Here is an 18,094-nt window from a genome sequence, read left to right on the forward strand (position 1 = left end):
TTTCAGGACCCCATGGGGTTTATACGAATTTGTGCGAATGCCTTTCGGGCTGCATGGAGCAGCCACAACTTTCCAGCGGCTAATGGGCCATCTCCTAGCACCGCATGCGGAGTATGCGGCCGCATACATCAACGACATTGTTATTTTTAGCCGGTCTTGGAGTCAACACTTACGCGCTCTAAGGGCCGTATTAACTGAGTTGCGGCAGGAGGGCCTAACGGCGACCCCGTGTAAATGCGCTATCGCCCACACTTCTACCAAATACCTGGGTTTCCGGGTGGGCCAGGGGACCATTTGACCCCTGGAAGATAAGGTCCAGGCTATATGGACCTTCCAGGCCCCACGCACACTTAAACAACTAAGGTCCTTCTTAGGCCTAGTAAATTATTACCGTAGGTTCGTGCCACAATTCGCTGAAATAACCACACCTTTGTCAGAAGCTTTGAAGGGGCAGCCTTGGAAAGATATACTCTGGACGAGAACAATGCTCCAAAGCTTCCAAGCCTTGAAAAAGGCCCTCTGCGATGATGTTATTATACATTCACCAGATTTTAACAAACCTTTCACATTGCAGACCAATGCCTCCAACACCGCCATTGGGGCCATTCTAACACAATGCGATGACAACATAGACCGACTGGTAGCGTACGCGAGCCGAAAACTGTTGCCCGCTGAGACCAGGTATGCAACAATAGAGAGGGAATGCCTGGCTATCCGGTGGGCGGTGGAACACTTTCGGTATTATCTACTAGGCCGGGAGTTCACCCTTATCACCGACCATGCACCCTTAAAGTGGCTTAGTTCCACCAAAACGGACAATGCGCGGATCATGCGCTGGGCGCTAGCATTACAACCTTTCAAGTTCCAAGTCCAGTACAGACCAGGAAAGGATAACGTAACGGCTGACTTCTTGTCTAGGTGTGGTGAAGACCCAGAGCCGAAGGTTGACAGCCCACAACATCCCGTCATACAGCAAGGCACTAGTGCCACCAACCGGTACCCTGAAAAACCGCCACAAGGCAACTGGCAGGGGGGGTTATGTCCCGGGACGCAAAGATACTTACCGGCAACTCCTGAGCCGGGGAAGGCAGACCACGAGGCAAAACCCGCACGGCTCGTCAGCCGCTCGTTTATACAGCTGCGGCCAGCTGGTGACGCAAGCACAGAGTACCGGCTGGCTCGAATAAAAATGAGACCAGCAAGAACAGCGGAGCACGAGGGGAGAAGCACCCCGGACGAGGAAAAGAGGAGGCAGGGACGCCGCGGAAGCATCACCGCAGAGGCAACCGGCAGGGAGACCTGGGATCGTCTCTGTAGTACTGCAGAGGATATCCCTGACAACAGCAGACAGAGGCAGACAGCCTACGGGGAAGCCCCAGAGAGAAGTGCCCCCATAGGACACGTCACTGCTGGACCAGGAGGTGCCGGGGAGTGGGGCTAGAACTGAACGCCTAGGCATGAAACAGACGGGGCTTCTGTAAGGTGGGGGGGGCAATTAAAGAGGCGGTACGCCCAGTTTGTGTTAAGCATAACACAAAACACGAAAAAGGCTCACCTAATTCCCTGAGTTCTAGGGGAGACCAGGGGGCATTAGACCGGTAGCAGGTATAGTCTTGGTTGCAGAAGGGAAGTTGGCCCCTTTTTCAGTAATAATCCTAGAGCAAGACAACTAACGGCTTGACAGCACCATAAGGAGGTGTGAGACCGGGGTGCAAGAGTGGTGGAGCCCTGAGTGTGACCGCCGGGGAACCCTGGGCCACAGGCATGCACAACTGACCCCTAACACTGATAACATCAAGTCGTGGCAGGCGGGAATGGGGTCAAGGAGTTGGGCAGAGAACACTCGCTCGGGCAGCGGCAGGAATGCCGACAAGGGATAACACCAACCCCACGGGGAAGAGCGGCCCGAGAACAGCTAGTCGCGTCCCAGCAGCGACACTTTATATTACCAACCTAAAGTGTGAGTCTGTAACACATCTGGAAAATTAAATAAAGTTTATTTTGTTGGCTATGTACTAACTAATAAAATGAACAATAGCTTTCAGATGCCCTGACAGAAGCTGGAAAAATATATGAAACATGAATCAATAGTTTTACTGTGTTTCCATAATCTTATACTGCTTGTAGACATTAAAAAACCAAAACCAAAATGGCGCTCTACTTTAAATTCAGCACGCTCCCATGCCCAAAGAGGTATTGCATTAGTTAGACCTGGCTCACCCAACATCTGTATAGATCACACGCTTTTGTGGGGCTTTCGTGGCACCTTTATCTGATAGCTGACTGACTTATCTTTAGCTAAAATGCCAAAAAGTCCCACTGAAGTATCCGGTCTATACAGACTCTGCTTCTTCTGGTAAAGCAAAGGTTTGGGGTTTTTTTTGTTTTTAACATCTGCAAGCAGCCTTAGATAGTAAAGAAGTGTTCTATGTATGCTTGTTTAAATACATATAATATTTTTCAATGTTCTTAAGTTAAAGATTAAAAAATAAATAGTTTATTTTGGAATTACAGAAAATATTTAAATTAATAAGCATTTCTATTAACTCACACATCACATACCTAAAAATGTCTGTTATAGAGAAAATTTGATAGTGGGCCAGCAGTTCCCAATCTGTGGTACATGTACTGCCAATGGTACACAGACAACCTGTCAGTGCTGCGTTAACAGATTTATTATAATTACTTTATATGAGGAAAAATTTGCTGGTGATACTTAAGATTGTATCATTTTAAATTGGTGGTGTGCAATCTGTCAGAGTTTGGGAATCACTGGACTAGTATGTAAATTCCACAGGTTTTCACACGCACCAGATAAAAAATGGGAAACATGAAAAATGTTCAATTACTCAGTTGACAGTTGCAAGAGTGCAATGAAAAAGGAAATGCTTTTATTAGCATACAAGATGTGAAATCATGAATTTATTAGGTCATTACCATATGTGTAATATTCTGCAGGTACTCCATCCATAACAGAAAGTACACTTTGATATATTTTAGTAAGATATTTATAATACTGTACCTCCTGTTCTGCCTGGTACAGTTTGACAGTGATATTCCTCTGGAATCCTGCACCATCAGCTTCATAGAATACCCCCAGACTGGTAATTACAATCGGGTAAAGGACTCTGAAATTGATGCTAACAATTCTGTCTTCAGACAGCAAAGAGGTAGTATCCTCAGGCAGACTAAATGCTTCAATTTCTTGATTCAAAACTATATATAAAAAAAAAAAAGGACACAATCAGTGAGAGCAGATTTCATCATTTTTTAACTTATTATAGACAAGGCATGGAATAGCTGATTAACTGGCCTGGCTGGCATATGCACAAATGTAATCAAACTCCAAAGGAAAGATGACTGACTGCCATAAAGAGAAGCTTGTAAGTTGCTTAATAGTCAGCTGGTTACCAGTGACTGTAAGTCACTGCTTGGACAGAGGAGAAGAAACACATTAGGTATTAACACTGTGCTTCACTGTACTGGGAATGCTTTTTCTTTGGGAATCTCCTTATGCTTGGAAGACTAAGATTGTGTCTGAATGGCACAATACAGTGCCAGGTTGCTCCAAATGAGCTAGTTCAAATACCAGAAGCAGCATAGCTGCATTAGCCCAATGTTCTGCCAAGGCTTATATGTCTTGCTGAGAAACTGAAGTGACTACACAGCTTCTGGTATCAGAGCAAATTCAGGTGTTTTTGCATGGCACAACATTGTGGCACACAGACATACTCTAAAAGTCAACAGTCTTCCTTTTGTGCATTGGTAAGTCTCCCCCATTGATATATACATATGATATATCTAGACAGTAAACTCCATAACTAATAGAGAGCATTTGCAAGATTTTGGCCCATTACTGTGACCACCACTAAGCTGTCAGGGTGTCCCAATAAAGAGGAGTCTATTTGATATAATATTTTAAAAGAAGAACCTCCATACCTGGGTTACTAATATTCAGAAGTTTGCAGGAATAAGGATCTTCTCTGTCTTCTACAGGCACATCACAGCCATGTGCACCTATTATAAACTTCACAAGGACACTAAAACAATTGGCTTCCATTAGCACCAGTTATTTATTTTTATCTTCAGTAAGACGATTTCAATACAGAGACCCATTCTTCCACAGTTTAGGGTTTCTGAGTCCTTTAAAATAATCCTTTTAATGGAAATTTGTCAATTTGGCATTTGACAGAAGAATAAGTGTCACTTATAACTGAACTTACTGAATCCAAAAAAACATAATTCACCGAGGGCCTGGACACATGAGACATATGTATCAGTGCAATTTCCATCAGTTATATACACAGATGTAAACTTTACCAGGATCCCAAGCAGACAGACTAGCAGCTGTCTAGGACAGTGGTTCTCAACCAGGGTGCCACACAATGTTAGCACTCTTCGATGTGCAAATATGATTCATAAGATAAATCCAGACATTTCAAACAGGAACCCATAGTGTCAAAAGCACTCTGACTTGGTGTGGTCTATCTGAGTTCTCGGTAACCAATGAATTGCTCTATTATTTTTCTGTAGTCAAAAATGTCCTTGTTAAGACTTAAGATGCTACCTTGAGTCTAATAAGGTTGAGACCCTTTGCTCTAAGGAATAGCTTGCTTCCAATAGGTGCTATTATAGCACTTTGACCCTAAGTGGTAGGGGAGCATATAATAGCCTATTTTCCTAGAATAATGGTGTTCAATCTTTTGGCCCCACAGGCCAGGTGAATGGTGCAGGGATGGTCCCCAAGTAAAAACCCACACAGGGTCACTGCATGGGATTGGGCCCCCCATGGCCAGATCAAGCCCCACACTGTATTGACCTCACCCCGGATCAGGGCCCTATGCTGTGCTGGCCCCACACACCTGGATCAGGCCAGCACTGAGCTACCCCAACCAATCTACTCCACAGGGCTCATGGTATGTGGCCTGCAGAGGTTCCCCATGGTCTGAAAATTTGGGAGCAGGGGACCAGCAATTAATGTTGCCACTACTCTACCAAATTTTTGGAACTAAGGGAAGCCTTGCAGGCTACATGGCATTGCTCTGCAGGCCAGACCAGGCCCATGAGTCAGGGGTGAAACACCCCTAGTCTACAACAAATGGCTACCCCACCTGGAAGAGGACAGATTTCTCGTGGGGTAATTTTACCCTGAATTCAAGGCATAAGTAACTACACCAGCATAATGCTTTAATTATTCACTTCTTGTCTACAAATTTGTTGCATGTTCAAGCTCTTAGACATCACCCTGTTCTGTTCCATCAGTTTATTCCTTTCTATTCTAGAGAGTTAGATTTACAAATCTCAAATGCAAAGCAACATTGTTAAGCACAATAGAGCCAAGAGCTGTTTCTTTAACAGAATTGTATGTGGTTTTACAGATAGTTTTAAAATAAAGCTTAAAATTATTGTATCACATAGAACAAAGGGATTTCCTGTAAGTGGCTGTTTTGTTCCTCATTTTATTTAATCATAGGACATAACTACAAGTTCTGCAACGATCAGGCCATCCATTCCAACTTAGACATTCCAATTTTCATAACCAAGCAATTCAACACAGAAAAAATAAATCCAATTTAATGAGATTTTAAGATTGAGAGTTCAGCAGCAAAAGAGAAAGGAAATTCAGGTGACCCAGACTGCCTTCAAGTATTGTGTGCTAAACGGAATGACACATTGTGTGAGGAAAGTAATTGAATTTATGCATACCTACAATGAACCAAAACCATGACTCTCTGGCTAAGGCAGAAATTACATATAAACTGGTGTAAGTGATTTAAACCTGTAACAGAACAGAAGTTCAGTGCATATAAACCTGTTTCAAAATGGCTGAAACTGGTTTACGATAAACCTGGATGAATATAGAATCAGATTGAACTGATTTGGGTCAAACCAGTTTATGAAACTTCTGTCCCAGACGCCTTCCTGGTTTTTAAACCACAGTCCCCCAGCATCCTAGCATGCTTTGCAGCCCTGGGCTGGGCTGTGCTACCTGTTCCAGAGAGCAAGTCTGGCCTTTGCGCTTTGCTCCCTAACTGGAGCAGTGAGGGCTGGCTGACAAGGGGTGGGGGGCAAGCCCAGCTGGGGATGCAGCTCGGTTTGCAGGAAGAGAGAAGGGGGAGGGGGGACTGCCTCCTCACCCCAGGTAAACCCTGGCTGGGGCCTGGGGCCAGAGAGGCGGGGTTAAACACCCCTTTTCTTGCTCAAATTTACTGGTGGCTGTAACTGTGGACTACAAATCCCAGAGACAGCTGGAAGCAGGAAGAGGAAGTGATGAGCAACCCTGCAGAGTCCTGCTGCTGTAATTTTGGTCTGCATATCCCAGAGACCTTGGAGGCAGCAGGAAGAGGAAGTGAACACACAGCCCCTGCTGGTTATGTGCCAGAGAGCCATGCTCTAGTGCCCACTGGGCTTCTGGCCTGAGCCACTGTAGGCATGTGGCTGCATTACGTAAAACAAAGGTATATGTCTGTACAGATCATCAAGTTCAGCCCCTCTGCACTTGAGCAGGAAAGACTGCTGGGACTGGATGACCTCAGCAAGACGGGAGTCAAGACGCTTTCTGAAGATTGCCAGGGTGGGTGACTGTATCACCTCTGTGGTGAGCCTGTTCAAAATCCTTGGGACTCGACTTGTAAAGTTTTCCCTTAAGTCTAGCCTGAAGTGATCATCAATCAGCTTTTGCCCATTATTTCTTGTCCTCCCCTGGGCGGCCTTGGTGAATAGATGCTCCCCCAGGCCCTGATGTATGCCTCTGATGTACTTGTAGGCTGCCACCCAGTCTTCTCTTCTCCAGGCTGAACAGTCCCAAGGCCTTCAGCCTCTCTTCATATGACCTGGTCTCCAGGCCTCCAACCATGCACATGGCCCTCCTTTGGACTCTCCTGAGCTTCTCCACATCCTTCCTGAAGTGCACTGCCCAGAACCGGACACAGTACTCCAGCTGCAGTCTCACCACGGCTGAGTAGAGCGGGAAGATGACATCCTTAGCCTTGCTCAAGATGCCTTGGTAGAGGCATGCCAGTGTTTGATTAGCTCTGCCAGCTACAGCATCACATTAGTGGCTCATGTTCATTTTGCTGTCTATCATGACACCCAAGTCTTGTTCAGATGTGGTGCTAGCAAGCATAGCACTGCCGAGCCTGTAAATGGGTTGTGAGCCATGATTGCACACCTAACTGTGCTGACATTGTGTGGCACCCTCAAGCACCCTTGATCAAGGTACCCTGGCTCAGAATCATTGATGTAGGCATACTGTTAGCTTGCTACCAAAAAGGAAGCACATGACCTAGAGTTGTAGGCATGATAACTGCTATGCTGTGAAGTAAGATCAGCTTTGAATCCTTCCATTAAGCTGAAGTGTCAGTATTTCTTAATATCAGAAAATACTCTTACACACAAATAACTAAAAATGTTAATTCCCATCAAAAATCCATTTCAGCCCCACATTTGCATAACATTTTTATGGTTTTAAAGAGGTATCATGAATGAAAACAGCCTGTCATCCATCAGAGAGGATGCTCATCAGCTTAAGGCAAGGCTTGTCTTTTCATAGCAGAGGTTAAGTAATGTTTATTTGTTTGGCTAATAGATTCTCACACAGCCTAAGTAATGTAAAATATCAGAGATTACCGTTGGCTCAGTGCTGGGCGTAGCTTCAAGTGCTTGAACCAAGTGTTCCTTATAACACTGCGTAGCTCGTGATTGTGGCGAGCAGATAATACACCCACAATAACATCATAATGTTTTAGCTTCCACTGAGGAAAGAAAGGGAGCGGACCTAGGAATTTAAAATAACAACGATTTACTGTACAAACATAATCCCACAAGTCGGAGCTGCAAGCAGTAATTCAAAAGCACATCAAAGGTAAGTGTACTGAATGCCTGAAGCATTAAAAAAACTGGAAGAAAATTAGTGTCACGTTCTATGCCTAACACCTGGAAGGTATTTTCAGCTTTCCCCATATAGCCTTACAGAGCTATGAAATTATTCCTAGAGAACTAAGGGAATAGCCAGCTGGCAACCTAACTGAGGATCAGAGGCCCATAAAGCAAACACAACCCTCCTTTGACTGATTATTTATGTGGCTACCTACCTTCTGAACAAGCTGCTCTAGGACAGCATGCTGCAGTCATGCTCCACATTTTGGATGAGCTACCAGAAATTCAAGCTGAACACTGGGCAAAACAGAAGGTGCCGCTTACACAATCTGCAAAATCTGAACTGACTCTGGCTACACCTCTCTCATGCAGCTATCATCTCCCTGTGTGACCAGAGCTAGGTGACTCTTGCGATCTATCATGCCTTCACAACCAGAATGCTCAACCAAGACACTCCAGCTGAGCCTGGTTACAATCACACAGCAGATGCCTCTGCACCTCTGTCCAGGCTTTTTCACTATTGCTGGCTTCATTTGCCTCAGCATTTTGTTTCCTGCCTGAGTTCTTCCTAGTCTCTGCCCTTTCAAAGTTGTGAAAACAGAGAAATAAGGTTGTCGAGCATTAGCTCCCCTATATATATATATATATTTTTTTACTTTGATTAGGGCTTGTGTGTGTGTCTGTGTGCGTGTGTGTGCACAGAGATCTGTGACAATAGGGTCCACCATAAGTGTGCATACATAATTCAGTATTTGCTAACAATGTTTCTTTAAATGTATAGGTTGTTAAAAATCAGACTTCTCTTTAAAGCAAGACTGACTCAAGAGTAACCTGAGGGTATAAACAGACATCATCTTTGTTGTGGGATCAGCACAGCTAAACTGCTTCACTAGCATTTATAGATATTGCTGTTGTCTCCTAGTCTCAGGACCCTGCCTCTCTTACTGTTTCAGGGGCCTGATCCTGTAGGACAATGGCCCTGTCCAAGCTTTTAGAAGTAGAGTCCATCTTTGTGTGCCAAGCCACTGAGGGGAAAGCATCCAATGTCCCAGGCTGCAGCTGACCCAGCCTCTAGTAATGGTTGCCTGAATGTATTCAGAAGGGCAGCAGATCCCCAGTCTTTGCCCTGCCCACAGCAGTTGGAGGCAGCCACATGCTTGTTCAGCATGTCCACCAGAGTTACAGAATAAATGAGCAGCCTGACAGTGGCGTGTCCTATGTCCCCTCCAGCCTGGGCAGGCTCCAAGGTGGGCAAGAACAGGTGAGCCGCAGGCTGCATCTTCCTGCCACCAGCTCTGTGCTCCTTTATGGCAGAGTCTCACTTTCCCTGACTTCCCAGACTGTAGTAGCTGGAGATGGGGAAGGAGTGCCAATTGACAGACAGCCTGCTTCATCCTACTCTGGTACAGTGACATTTGAGCCTGCTTTTTTTTCAGTCCAAGTGCACTTGCTGGGTAGCACTCGCTGACCCCAGCCTGGCACAGACTCCAGTGACTATTGGCTCTCACTTGGTGCTCAGCCTGGTCTCCCCTTCACAGACTGAGTTGGGCTTTTTTCTTTCCTGCCCTCCCCTCTCCTTTTTAAAAACAAAACAAAAAAACCCCAAAACTTCATCAGCTTTTTTTTTTGTAAAGAAAAATATTTAAGCACTTTCTGAGGTTATATGAAGTTCCCTGCTCTCACTTGCAGATGCACAGCCCAAGGATTCCTCTGCAGGGAAATTCCCAGGGCGTGCAATACATTAACAGATGGCCTCCCAATATGATGCGATAAACTGTGACTAGCAAGGGTAGCAGAACAATTTTTGGACAACTGGAGTGAGATAAGGGGTTCGGATGTCTTTTTGCACCCTGAGATGCACAACTTGGATCCCACAATCAACCAATCTAATGGACCTGCACAGTTTAGTTTGAGTTATTCTAAAGCCAAGAGAGTTGGGTTTATATTTAACAGCTAGCCAACTGCTCCCCAGGAATGATGTGGGGGGCGGCTGGGGCAGGATGGAGCATGAGCGACTGATGCACCTCTCTCAGGGGGGGCATGTGCCCCCCCAGCAACCAGTCAGTGATCGGGGGGGGGGGGGGTCCCCCCCATGGCTGATCTCACTCACTGGCTTCCGGAACTGGCCGCCACACCTTGGCCAATGTTTACAGGGGCCCCTCCTGCCCATCGCTTAAGCAGGGAGTGAGGCCTGTCGGGGGTGCATTAGTGCTCTCAGGGGGTGCACATGCACCCCTTATGTGTTGCCACTGGGACAGACTATCACTGCCGCTGCCTGATGGGAGGGTGGGAGGGGAGAAGCTTGCCCCTCCACCCAGCGCTGCCACTGCCTCCAGGGAGCAGGGCTTGCCTGCTGTCATGGTGGCACTCCACCATGCCTCTGAACCAGAATGCTCTTGGAGCACTCTGATTGGTTGTTTCAGTAACCAATCAGAGTGCTCCAAGAGCATTACAGACAGACAGACTAAGCCCTTTATTATATTAGAATTAAAACGGTAGGGATCACTTCCTTCCAGCCTTCTTTAGTTCAACCCCTAATCTAAAAGTTTAAAATGACATATCTACAAATGCCAGAGCTCTCCAACACAAACACTGCAAATAATACAAAGTCATTCTGGGATCTAGTTCTGGGGAGTCAAAAAAATATCTGTAAGTTTATACTGTCTATTCCATTTAAAATGGTTTGATTTGGAAACTCTAAATATCTGTTCACTGTATCAGGGTCCTCCTTAAAAACTCAGAGGGAAGCATGAGCATCACCACAACTGCATACACAATCAGTACATAGGCGACGCGTATAGAGGGCATGGGGGTACATGCCCCCCCTGAGAGTTAGTGCTCTGCCTGGTAGGGGGGCACAGAGAGTGCTCGTGCCCCCCTGAAATGGGCTCTGGCAGTGGGATGTTGTCAGAGGAACTGCCAGCGGTGGAACCTTCCGCCGTGCCACATGCGGAAGTGCTGGCACTTCCACCGCAGCTGCCGTCCAACTGGCGCAGTCAGTGACCAGCTGCTGGAGGACCCCCGAGTCACTAGCTGGCCACTGGGGGACCCCCCGCCCTGGTCATGCCCCACTGATGCCCCCCCAGACTCAGGAAGCACCAGTCGCCCATGAGTCAGTATGAGGTCAAAGTTGAAAAGAAAGAAAACAAATTTTCCGAAAGTCTAAGTTGTTGCCAACTGTGTCTTTAAAAAAGACATTTTAGAGTCAGGGTGCACCAGATACACATGTCTGAAGCAAATTTACATTTGCAAACAGTTTAAAACATGGCTTTTGGCAGCACAGTTTCCATTGTAGCATACTATAAACAGAAGGTTAGTACATACGGTTAAATTGAGAGAAGTTTACATAATCCAGCAACTCTGGAGGTGATATGAGATCCCTGAGGCTATTTTATTTTTACACTGACTAAAATGTCATTTCTTCCTCAAAAAGCCCTAAGTTTCCCACTCACGCTGCTTTGCTGTTTTTAAGAAATATGCACTGACATTCTGGAAGCTTCAGGAATTTGATTTGTTTCTTGCATTTAACTGTGTATTAATACTTTGCCGTAGGTAACAGTTTTACAGGACAAAAACTGTAGGTCAAGTCAGACTATTTTACATCCAGAAAATAACTTGGATTTCCTTCATGCAGATTACTGGAGGTCCACAGAGACCCTTATATAGCTGGAGCCAATCCATTTTCCATAATAAAGGGTATCTGTGAAACAGGCCCATACCTGATAGACTAGAAAACAATTAGTTCCTCTGCTTCTACAATTCTTCCCTTTCACATACTCTCTTTTACATGGCTTTCCTCCATTTGAGTATGCTTTAGAGAGCTTCTGTAGTCTACACCCAGGCTATCCAATAAGCAGCAGTGTCATCATCCCACAGGAGAACTGACACTGATACTCTGAACAGGACCTGAGGCCTTGCTTACCCAGACTTCCACCATTTCAAACCAGTATAAAACCATGTGTTGCTTAAGAATTAAAGCCACGTATTTAGAGTGGCTAATACCAGCTTAGCATAGATCAAGTCTTTACTGACTTGAGCTAAAGCAAAATAAGCCATTCAAAAACCAAAACAGAAACACTTATAAATGTTTGCACTAGTTCACCAAAATTAAATTTAAAACTGACCTAAATTAAAATCATGAAGCCTTCTCATGGGGCAGAATTCCTTAAGCCAGAGCTGTCCAACTAATAGCCCATGAGAGGTTAAGTTATGTCCCACAACTCCTACCCAGCTGGTGCTCCTCCCATTGCTAGGCCTGGAACAGGAGCTGGCTCCCCTTCCCTCCTCAAGCCTATGCCCCAGGGGGAGGGGTGGTGTATACAGCAGGGCAGGTTTAATACAGCAGCATTATATATTCAGCCTTTATATTCAGAAGACTTATTTCTTAGTCCTAAGAGTCTGTGACTTTTTTTTTTCTTAAGAAAAGGTTCAACTTTGCACAAGCTGATAAGCAGGCCTGATGTGTGCCAGGCAAAACTTTTTCCTTCCCACTGGCAAGTTGGAGAAAAGCATTTATTATGCTCTAAGGCAACAGAGATCCACCATTTTTCTTCAAACCAATATTATGAAAAGGAGATAAAATTAGAGGTACAGAGAAAACTTATTTACCTATCATGAACCAGTCATGAGATTTGCCTATGTATGATCTGAACTTCTACAGCGGCAGCAAATCAGAGCAAATTAACATTGACCTCTGAAGTATGCATTATTTATTTAGTTATTTATTTTTAACCAATGGAATTAAATTTAACTGGAGCAATTTATGACTATTTCCATGCACTCAGAAGCCAGATCATTCCCTATATATGCCAAATGGCATTTGAAGTTGTATCTGTTATTGCCTGCAGTCTGATCATCACTTTCATATGTAACGTGTTCTTCCAACCTTGGCTTGCTCACACGGCTGCCTGTTTTAATATCATCAGTAACTGGAAATTGTGAACACAAAGAGCAAGTAACAGTGGCTCAACAGCAGGACTCAAACAGACCGCCTGGTTCTAATCTTAGCTGTGCCATTTGAGTCCCCCGGAGCCAGGCCCTCTCCCTCACTCTCTCTGTTTTTCTATCCACAAAATGGAGAAAACACTTGCACTTCCCAATCACTGAATATTCATGCCACTTATGCAATGCTTTAAAGAAGGATGCAAAGCTCTGTAATAAATCCTAAAGTATCACAGTGAATGTTGATAGTGGATGGGACTCAGGAAGAAGGGAATCTTTCCAACACAGGCTATGTTGCCATTAGACACCGAGACTGAACTCTCGACATTGTGCAGCCTGAGCCGCTGGCTCAACAAAACCCTTCGTATCTTAGCATTGCAACTCCAGTCCCGCACCTTTTTGATACAAAACACTTCCACTTTGCCTGACCTCCTTAACCCATAGCAACGACTATGGTGATCTGGAAGCAAGTAGCAGCACTGCCTGTTACGGAGTTGCCATTCAGAGTTGCATGTAAAAACATGCACTGCTGAGCTGTGTCAGGCCATAGTAGGGTGGATCTCATGCTGGAAGGCAGCATGCTCGCCTCAGCCACATTACAACCACCTTCACAACAGGCAGATCTTAATATTACTTGTATTGTTCAGTACGAAGAAGCAACAAAGGCTAAGACATGGAAGTAGTAAAATACGTCTCACTGAGACTACGCACCATTCTAACCAAAATGTCAAACTTGGGTAGCCAATTACAGATTTCTAGACATCATTACGAGGAAGAGGATGAAAGATTCCAGTAACAAGAATCTGGGCCTCATTGATTCTTGTTTTTAAATAAGTAGATGAAATCAAACATTTTTTATTCCCCTGAGACCTGAGTAAGCAAGACAGAGGTTGCTGGGAACACCATCAACTTGAAAATAATTGACTTTTAAAAAAAAAAAAAAAAGTTAAAAAGAAGCTTCAGGTAAACGTCAAAACAAAAAAAGTGTAAAAGTAGCTTCAGGTGCAGTAACTGCCAATTTATGAGACTTGGCAGTCCCATAACCCTATTTTTCAAATGCTTTCCTCTCCTATGTTACCTGTGTGGAAGGCTCTAACAAACAATAGGGGGGAACTAATGGACTATACAAAAAAGCTCATTATTCTCAAAGCAGTGACAAGCATGCAAAAGAAAAACTGAAAAAGCAGAGAAAGCTCTTTTCTCTCTGATCTCTTTCATTTACTGTAATTTTGCAAAGTACTTCCCTGCATTAGGGATTTATGCATGGGTGTAACTACAGCATGGTAAACCCCTAGAATAGGTATATTACTTTGGAGGAATTCTCCTCAGCTGGAAGCTAGGATAGGTTGTACCAGATTAAGTCCCATTTTACACTGGATCAACTGCATCTACACTTGAGCCCTTGCACAGCTGGCTAACAATCCATGATGTAGATAAAACTTTAGGTGTAATTTACAGCTTTACTAAGAAAAACCTTTTAGAAAGAAGGGTGATTTATGAGTATTTGGAATAGTAGCAACCACCATAGCTGCAAAGGGAAAAAAAGAGCACTGGAGAGACAGTTATCCTATAAGCAGCAAAGTGCCGGTCAGGAATGACAGGCGGATGGTGCACCACCACCCACTGCCCCGTGCTCTGCATCCAGCCACATGCAACTCCCTGCTGCCACCCCGCCCTGTGCGACCCCACCACACCTCAGAGACACACACACTCACACACCCAGCCACACATCCACCCACCTGTGCACTCCACTGCCCACAGCTGGTGGGTGCTCCCGGCATGGGGTGGGGCATGCTGTGTGGCTGCAAGGTGCTGTGTGGAGAGCGTGCATGGGATGGGATGAATCCTACCACATTTCTGTAAGCCTTGTTAAAACCCGCAGCATTTGGTTGATTGCTGACTTCTGTTTCTACGCCCATTCTTTCCCTTCAGCACAGGTGGCACTCGTGCTCACCCTCTGCTGCCATAGGCAAAGTAGTCTGTAAACACTATGGCACCAGCCCATCATGGCAGTGTTTAGCATGAGCCTGAAGCATGGGGACTGGTCCATCAGCTTGAAGACAATGCTTGAAGTTAGCATGTGTCCAAGTATTCTAGGCCACATGCACTCTTCTTTATGTGGGGGTTTGATTGGGTGCTATATTCTGTCTGAAATAATAATGCAGCAGTAAAACACCAAATTTCTAAAATATATGAAGGCCCATATATTTATCTGAACATTTGGTATCCAAAATAAGTGTAACCATGACACCTTAGAGATGTACCATGTAAAATGTAACGTGCATGTATTTTCTTGTTGAGCAAGAACACTAACTACAGTCCTGCAACAGGCAACTAACTTCCCACTTTACTAGGTATTGCCCCTGGACTGGTGCTATCAATTAAACTCATGATTAGAAACAAAGCACCAAGTCCCCCTATAAGGATTAAAGCAAGCCTGTCCAACTTCTAAGCAGCTGGTGGCTGCAACAGCACAGGCACCCTATCCCCAAACCTTGCCTTTCTGGGCCCGTGGGCTGCACCGCATTGCACCAAACCATCCCCTGGGGTGAGGGCAGGAAGTGGAAGCTGGAGAAGGAACCTGCAGACCCCAAGCTGTTTCTGCAGCTGGAACAATGGGGAGAGAGGCTGCTGGATGGGGATTTGGGGGCTGTAAATTAATCCTTTACAGACCACATGCAGCCCACGGATCACCAGGTAGACTGCTGGATTAAAGCAAGAGCTTGTGGGGGTGAGGGGAGGTTGCTTATATTTTATTTTTCATAAACTTTTTTTTAAAGAAGAAAATGTCCAATATACTCAGTAGAAAAGGTTATATAAAACTTAAAGAACAAATAAGAAGCCTCAGATAAAAGTCATTTTTAATCATTCACTAGCAGAAATTATTCCTACAGATAAAACACCTTCCTTTTGCCTTGCCCCTAGGTGTAAGCATTAGTACCAGCACACTCTGGACTAATAAAACTGCAGCAAAGCGAGAAGTCACAAAGTTCAGAACTCTGGGAGAAAAGATAAACTGTTAAAACACTACATGCTAAAGTGTCCTTGGTCTGACAACTGATCTTAATAAAAATATTTAATAATGACTTTGGCACAAAAGGAAGGGAGCGTGATAAAATTTGCTGATGATACAAAGTTGGGAAACATTGTCCATACAGAGAAGAACTGGATGACTATAAGGAATGGAGTAGCAGAAATGAGATTCAATTCAATAGAACAAAGTGCAAGGTCATGCATTTGGAAACTATTTCTGCTATAAGCTGGGAGCTCATCAGTCGGCAATAACTGACAAGGAAAAAGACCTGAGTGTACTAGTTGACCACAAGGTGCCTATGAGCTGCCAACATGATGCAGTCATAAAAAAGGCAAAAGCAATCCTAAAAAAATCTATTAACTGGGGTATTTTCAGTAAAGGATAGAGAAGTGTTAATGACCTTGTAATAGACACTGGGAAGACCTGAGTCGCTTATATTCCAGAAAGATAGGTTGAAGCTGAAACAAGTACAAAGAGATGCTACTAGGATGTTCAGGGGAACAGAGAACTAATCTTGAGGGAGAAGGCTAATCAAGGTTTTTGTCTATAACAGTGGTTGTTAGCTGGGGGTATGCATACCCCTAGGGGTACTTAAAAGAGTTGTAGGGGGTATGCAGAACTCCAGCTGCATGCGCACAGACCGGCCATATGGAGAGCAGCCGGGCCCAGCTGGTAAGTTTGTTGTGGGGGGAGGGAGTGGGGCTGGGGAAGAGGCTGCCTGCCAGGGTGGGGTGTGAGACTTAGCCACATGGCGGGGGGGAAGGTTCCTCTGCTATGTGTACCCTGGGAGGGCATGAGGGATGTGTGCCCCTGGAGCTGCGCATGGGGTGGGCCGGGCTGGGGCTACAGCCACACCATGCCAGGCTTTTCTCAGTGAGGGGCTGGGCAGAACTGTGCTTGGGGTGAGTGGCGGCAGTGCCGGGAGTGGCAATATGGGGGGGCAGGCCACAGGCACCAGAAAAAATTCATTGTAGAACCCCCAACCACCCTCCCAGAGCCACCGCTGCCCACTCTGAGCATGGCACCGTGTGCCCGGGATCTGTGTGGTGGGGAGTCACTGCAGACTGAGAGGTGGCACTGGGCTCTTCCTGGCAGGGGGGTTGGGCCGTGCTGTGCTCAGAGCGGGTAGAGGTGGCGCTGGGAAGGGTGCTGGGGAGGCTATGGCAAATCTTGGGGTGGCTGTAGCCTCCCCCCACCCCGACAGCCTCACTTCCATAGGCCCCTGTGGTGAGGGAGGGAGTGGGGCTGGAGCTGGGACTGGAGCAGTGGCAGTAGCTGCCCAGCTGGGGCACAGAGCCGCGAGTGGCTCTTTCAGGGGTGTGGCAGCTCCTGTCAATGCACGCACCCTGGGAGGGCACAGGGGTGTGTGCCCCCCAGATCTGCACACAGGGCGCAGCGGGCTTCCCACTTAAAAACAAGAAAAACGTATAAAGGGTACATGAGCTAAAATTTTGAGACGGAAGGGGTACACTTGTTAAAAAAGGTTGAAAACCCCTGGTCTGTAAGATTTCTCTCTAAGATAACCACCAAATGAGAAGACGATTTAAAGGACAATGCTGGCACAAGAAGTGAGTATCTTAAGCTGACCATGAATAAAATTTAGCCTGGAAATTAGCAGGTTTTCAAACCATCAGAACAGTAGGGTTCAATGACATTCCAGTCAGAGGAACTGGGGCCAAAAAACAGACCATCTTTAAGACAGTGTTTGATCAACTGATGAACAGGATTACATGATAAGCAGGATCCGTGTTTTCCATTTCCCACTAAAAAAACGGAGTAAAATATGGATTTCCCCCTTTACCAGAGGAAAACACATTTTTTCACTTTAACAGAGAAACCTATGGGTGTTGCAGTTTTGTAAAGAGCTCCCTGCGGGCTGGCAGAATTACAGCCTGCAAGGGGCTGGGAGGAAGCAGGAGGAGGGCAGTCTGGCAGCGGGCGCCATATGCATGAATATGTATATGGCCGCCAGGCAGCTTGGAGAGCAGCTCATACAAGCAAATTGGGGTGGGGGGTGGGATTGAGGCCCCCATAGGGAGAGAGGAACGGAGTTGGGAAGGGCTGGGGCTGCTGCCCGGCTGGGCGGTACGAGGGGCTTGCAGCCTAGGGCCAGAATGCGCGGCTGCAGGATCCTGGCAGCTCATCCAGGAGGCAGGGGGGTGCACGCACTCCCACGGGAGGATTGTGGGGGCATGTGCCCTCCAGATCTGTGTGTGGGGCAGGGGCTGCCAGCCTGGTGAG

General features: G+C 45.9%; 1 protein-coding gene across 3 annotated transcripts in view; it reads right to left on the minus strand.

Moving 5' to 3' along the window:
• The window catches only part of B3GALNT2 (beta-1,3-N-acetylgalactosaminyltransferase 2), a 57,053-nt gene that overhangs the window by 34,601 nt on the left and 4,358 nt on the right, over positions 1-18,094 (minus strand). For all 3 annotated transcript variants that reach the window (XM_090044512.1, XM_090044521.1, XM_090044530.1), the window contains exons 2-4: positions 7,630-7,777; positions 3,940-4,040; positions 3,023-3,216 (exon numbers count right to left, since the gene is read on the minus strand). In XM_090044512.1, the coding sequence (XP_089900638.1) occupies positions 3,023-3,216; positions 3,940-4,040; positions 7,630-7,777 (443 nt within the window). The remainder of the gene's footprint in view (positions 1-3,022; positions 3,217-3,939; positions 4,041-7,629; positions 7,778-18,094) is intronic.

The sequence above is a fragment of the Crocodylus siamensis genome, chromosome 1, assembly GCF_052110815.1.
Source record: "Crocodylus siamensis isolate JL-2025a chromosome 1, ASM5211081v1, whole genome shotgun sequence".
NCBI classification, from domain to species: Eukaryota; Metazoa; Chordata; order Crocodylia; family Crocodylidae; genus Crocodylus; species Crocodylus siamensis.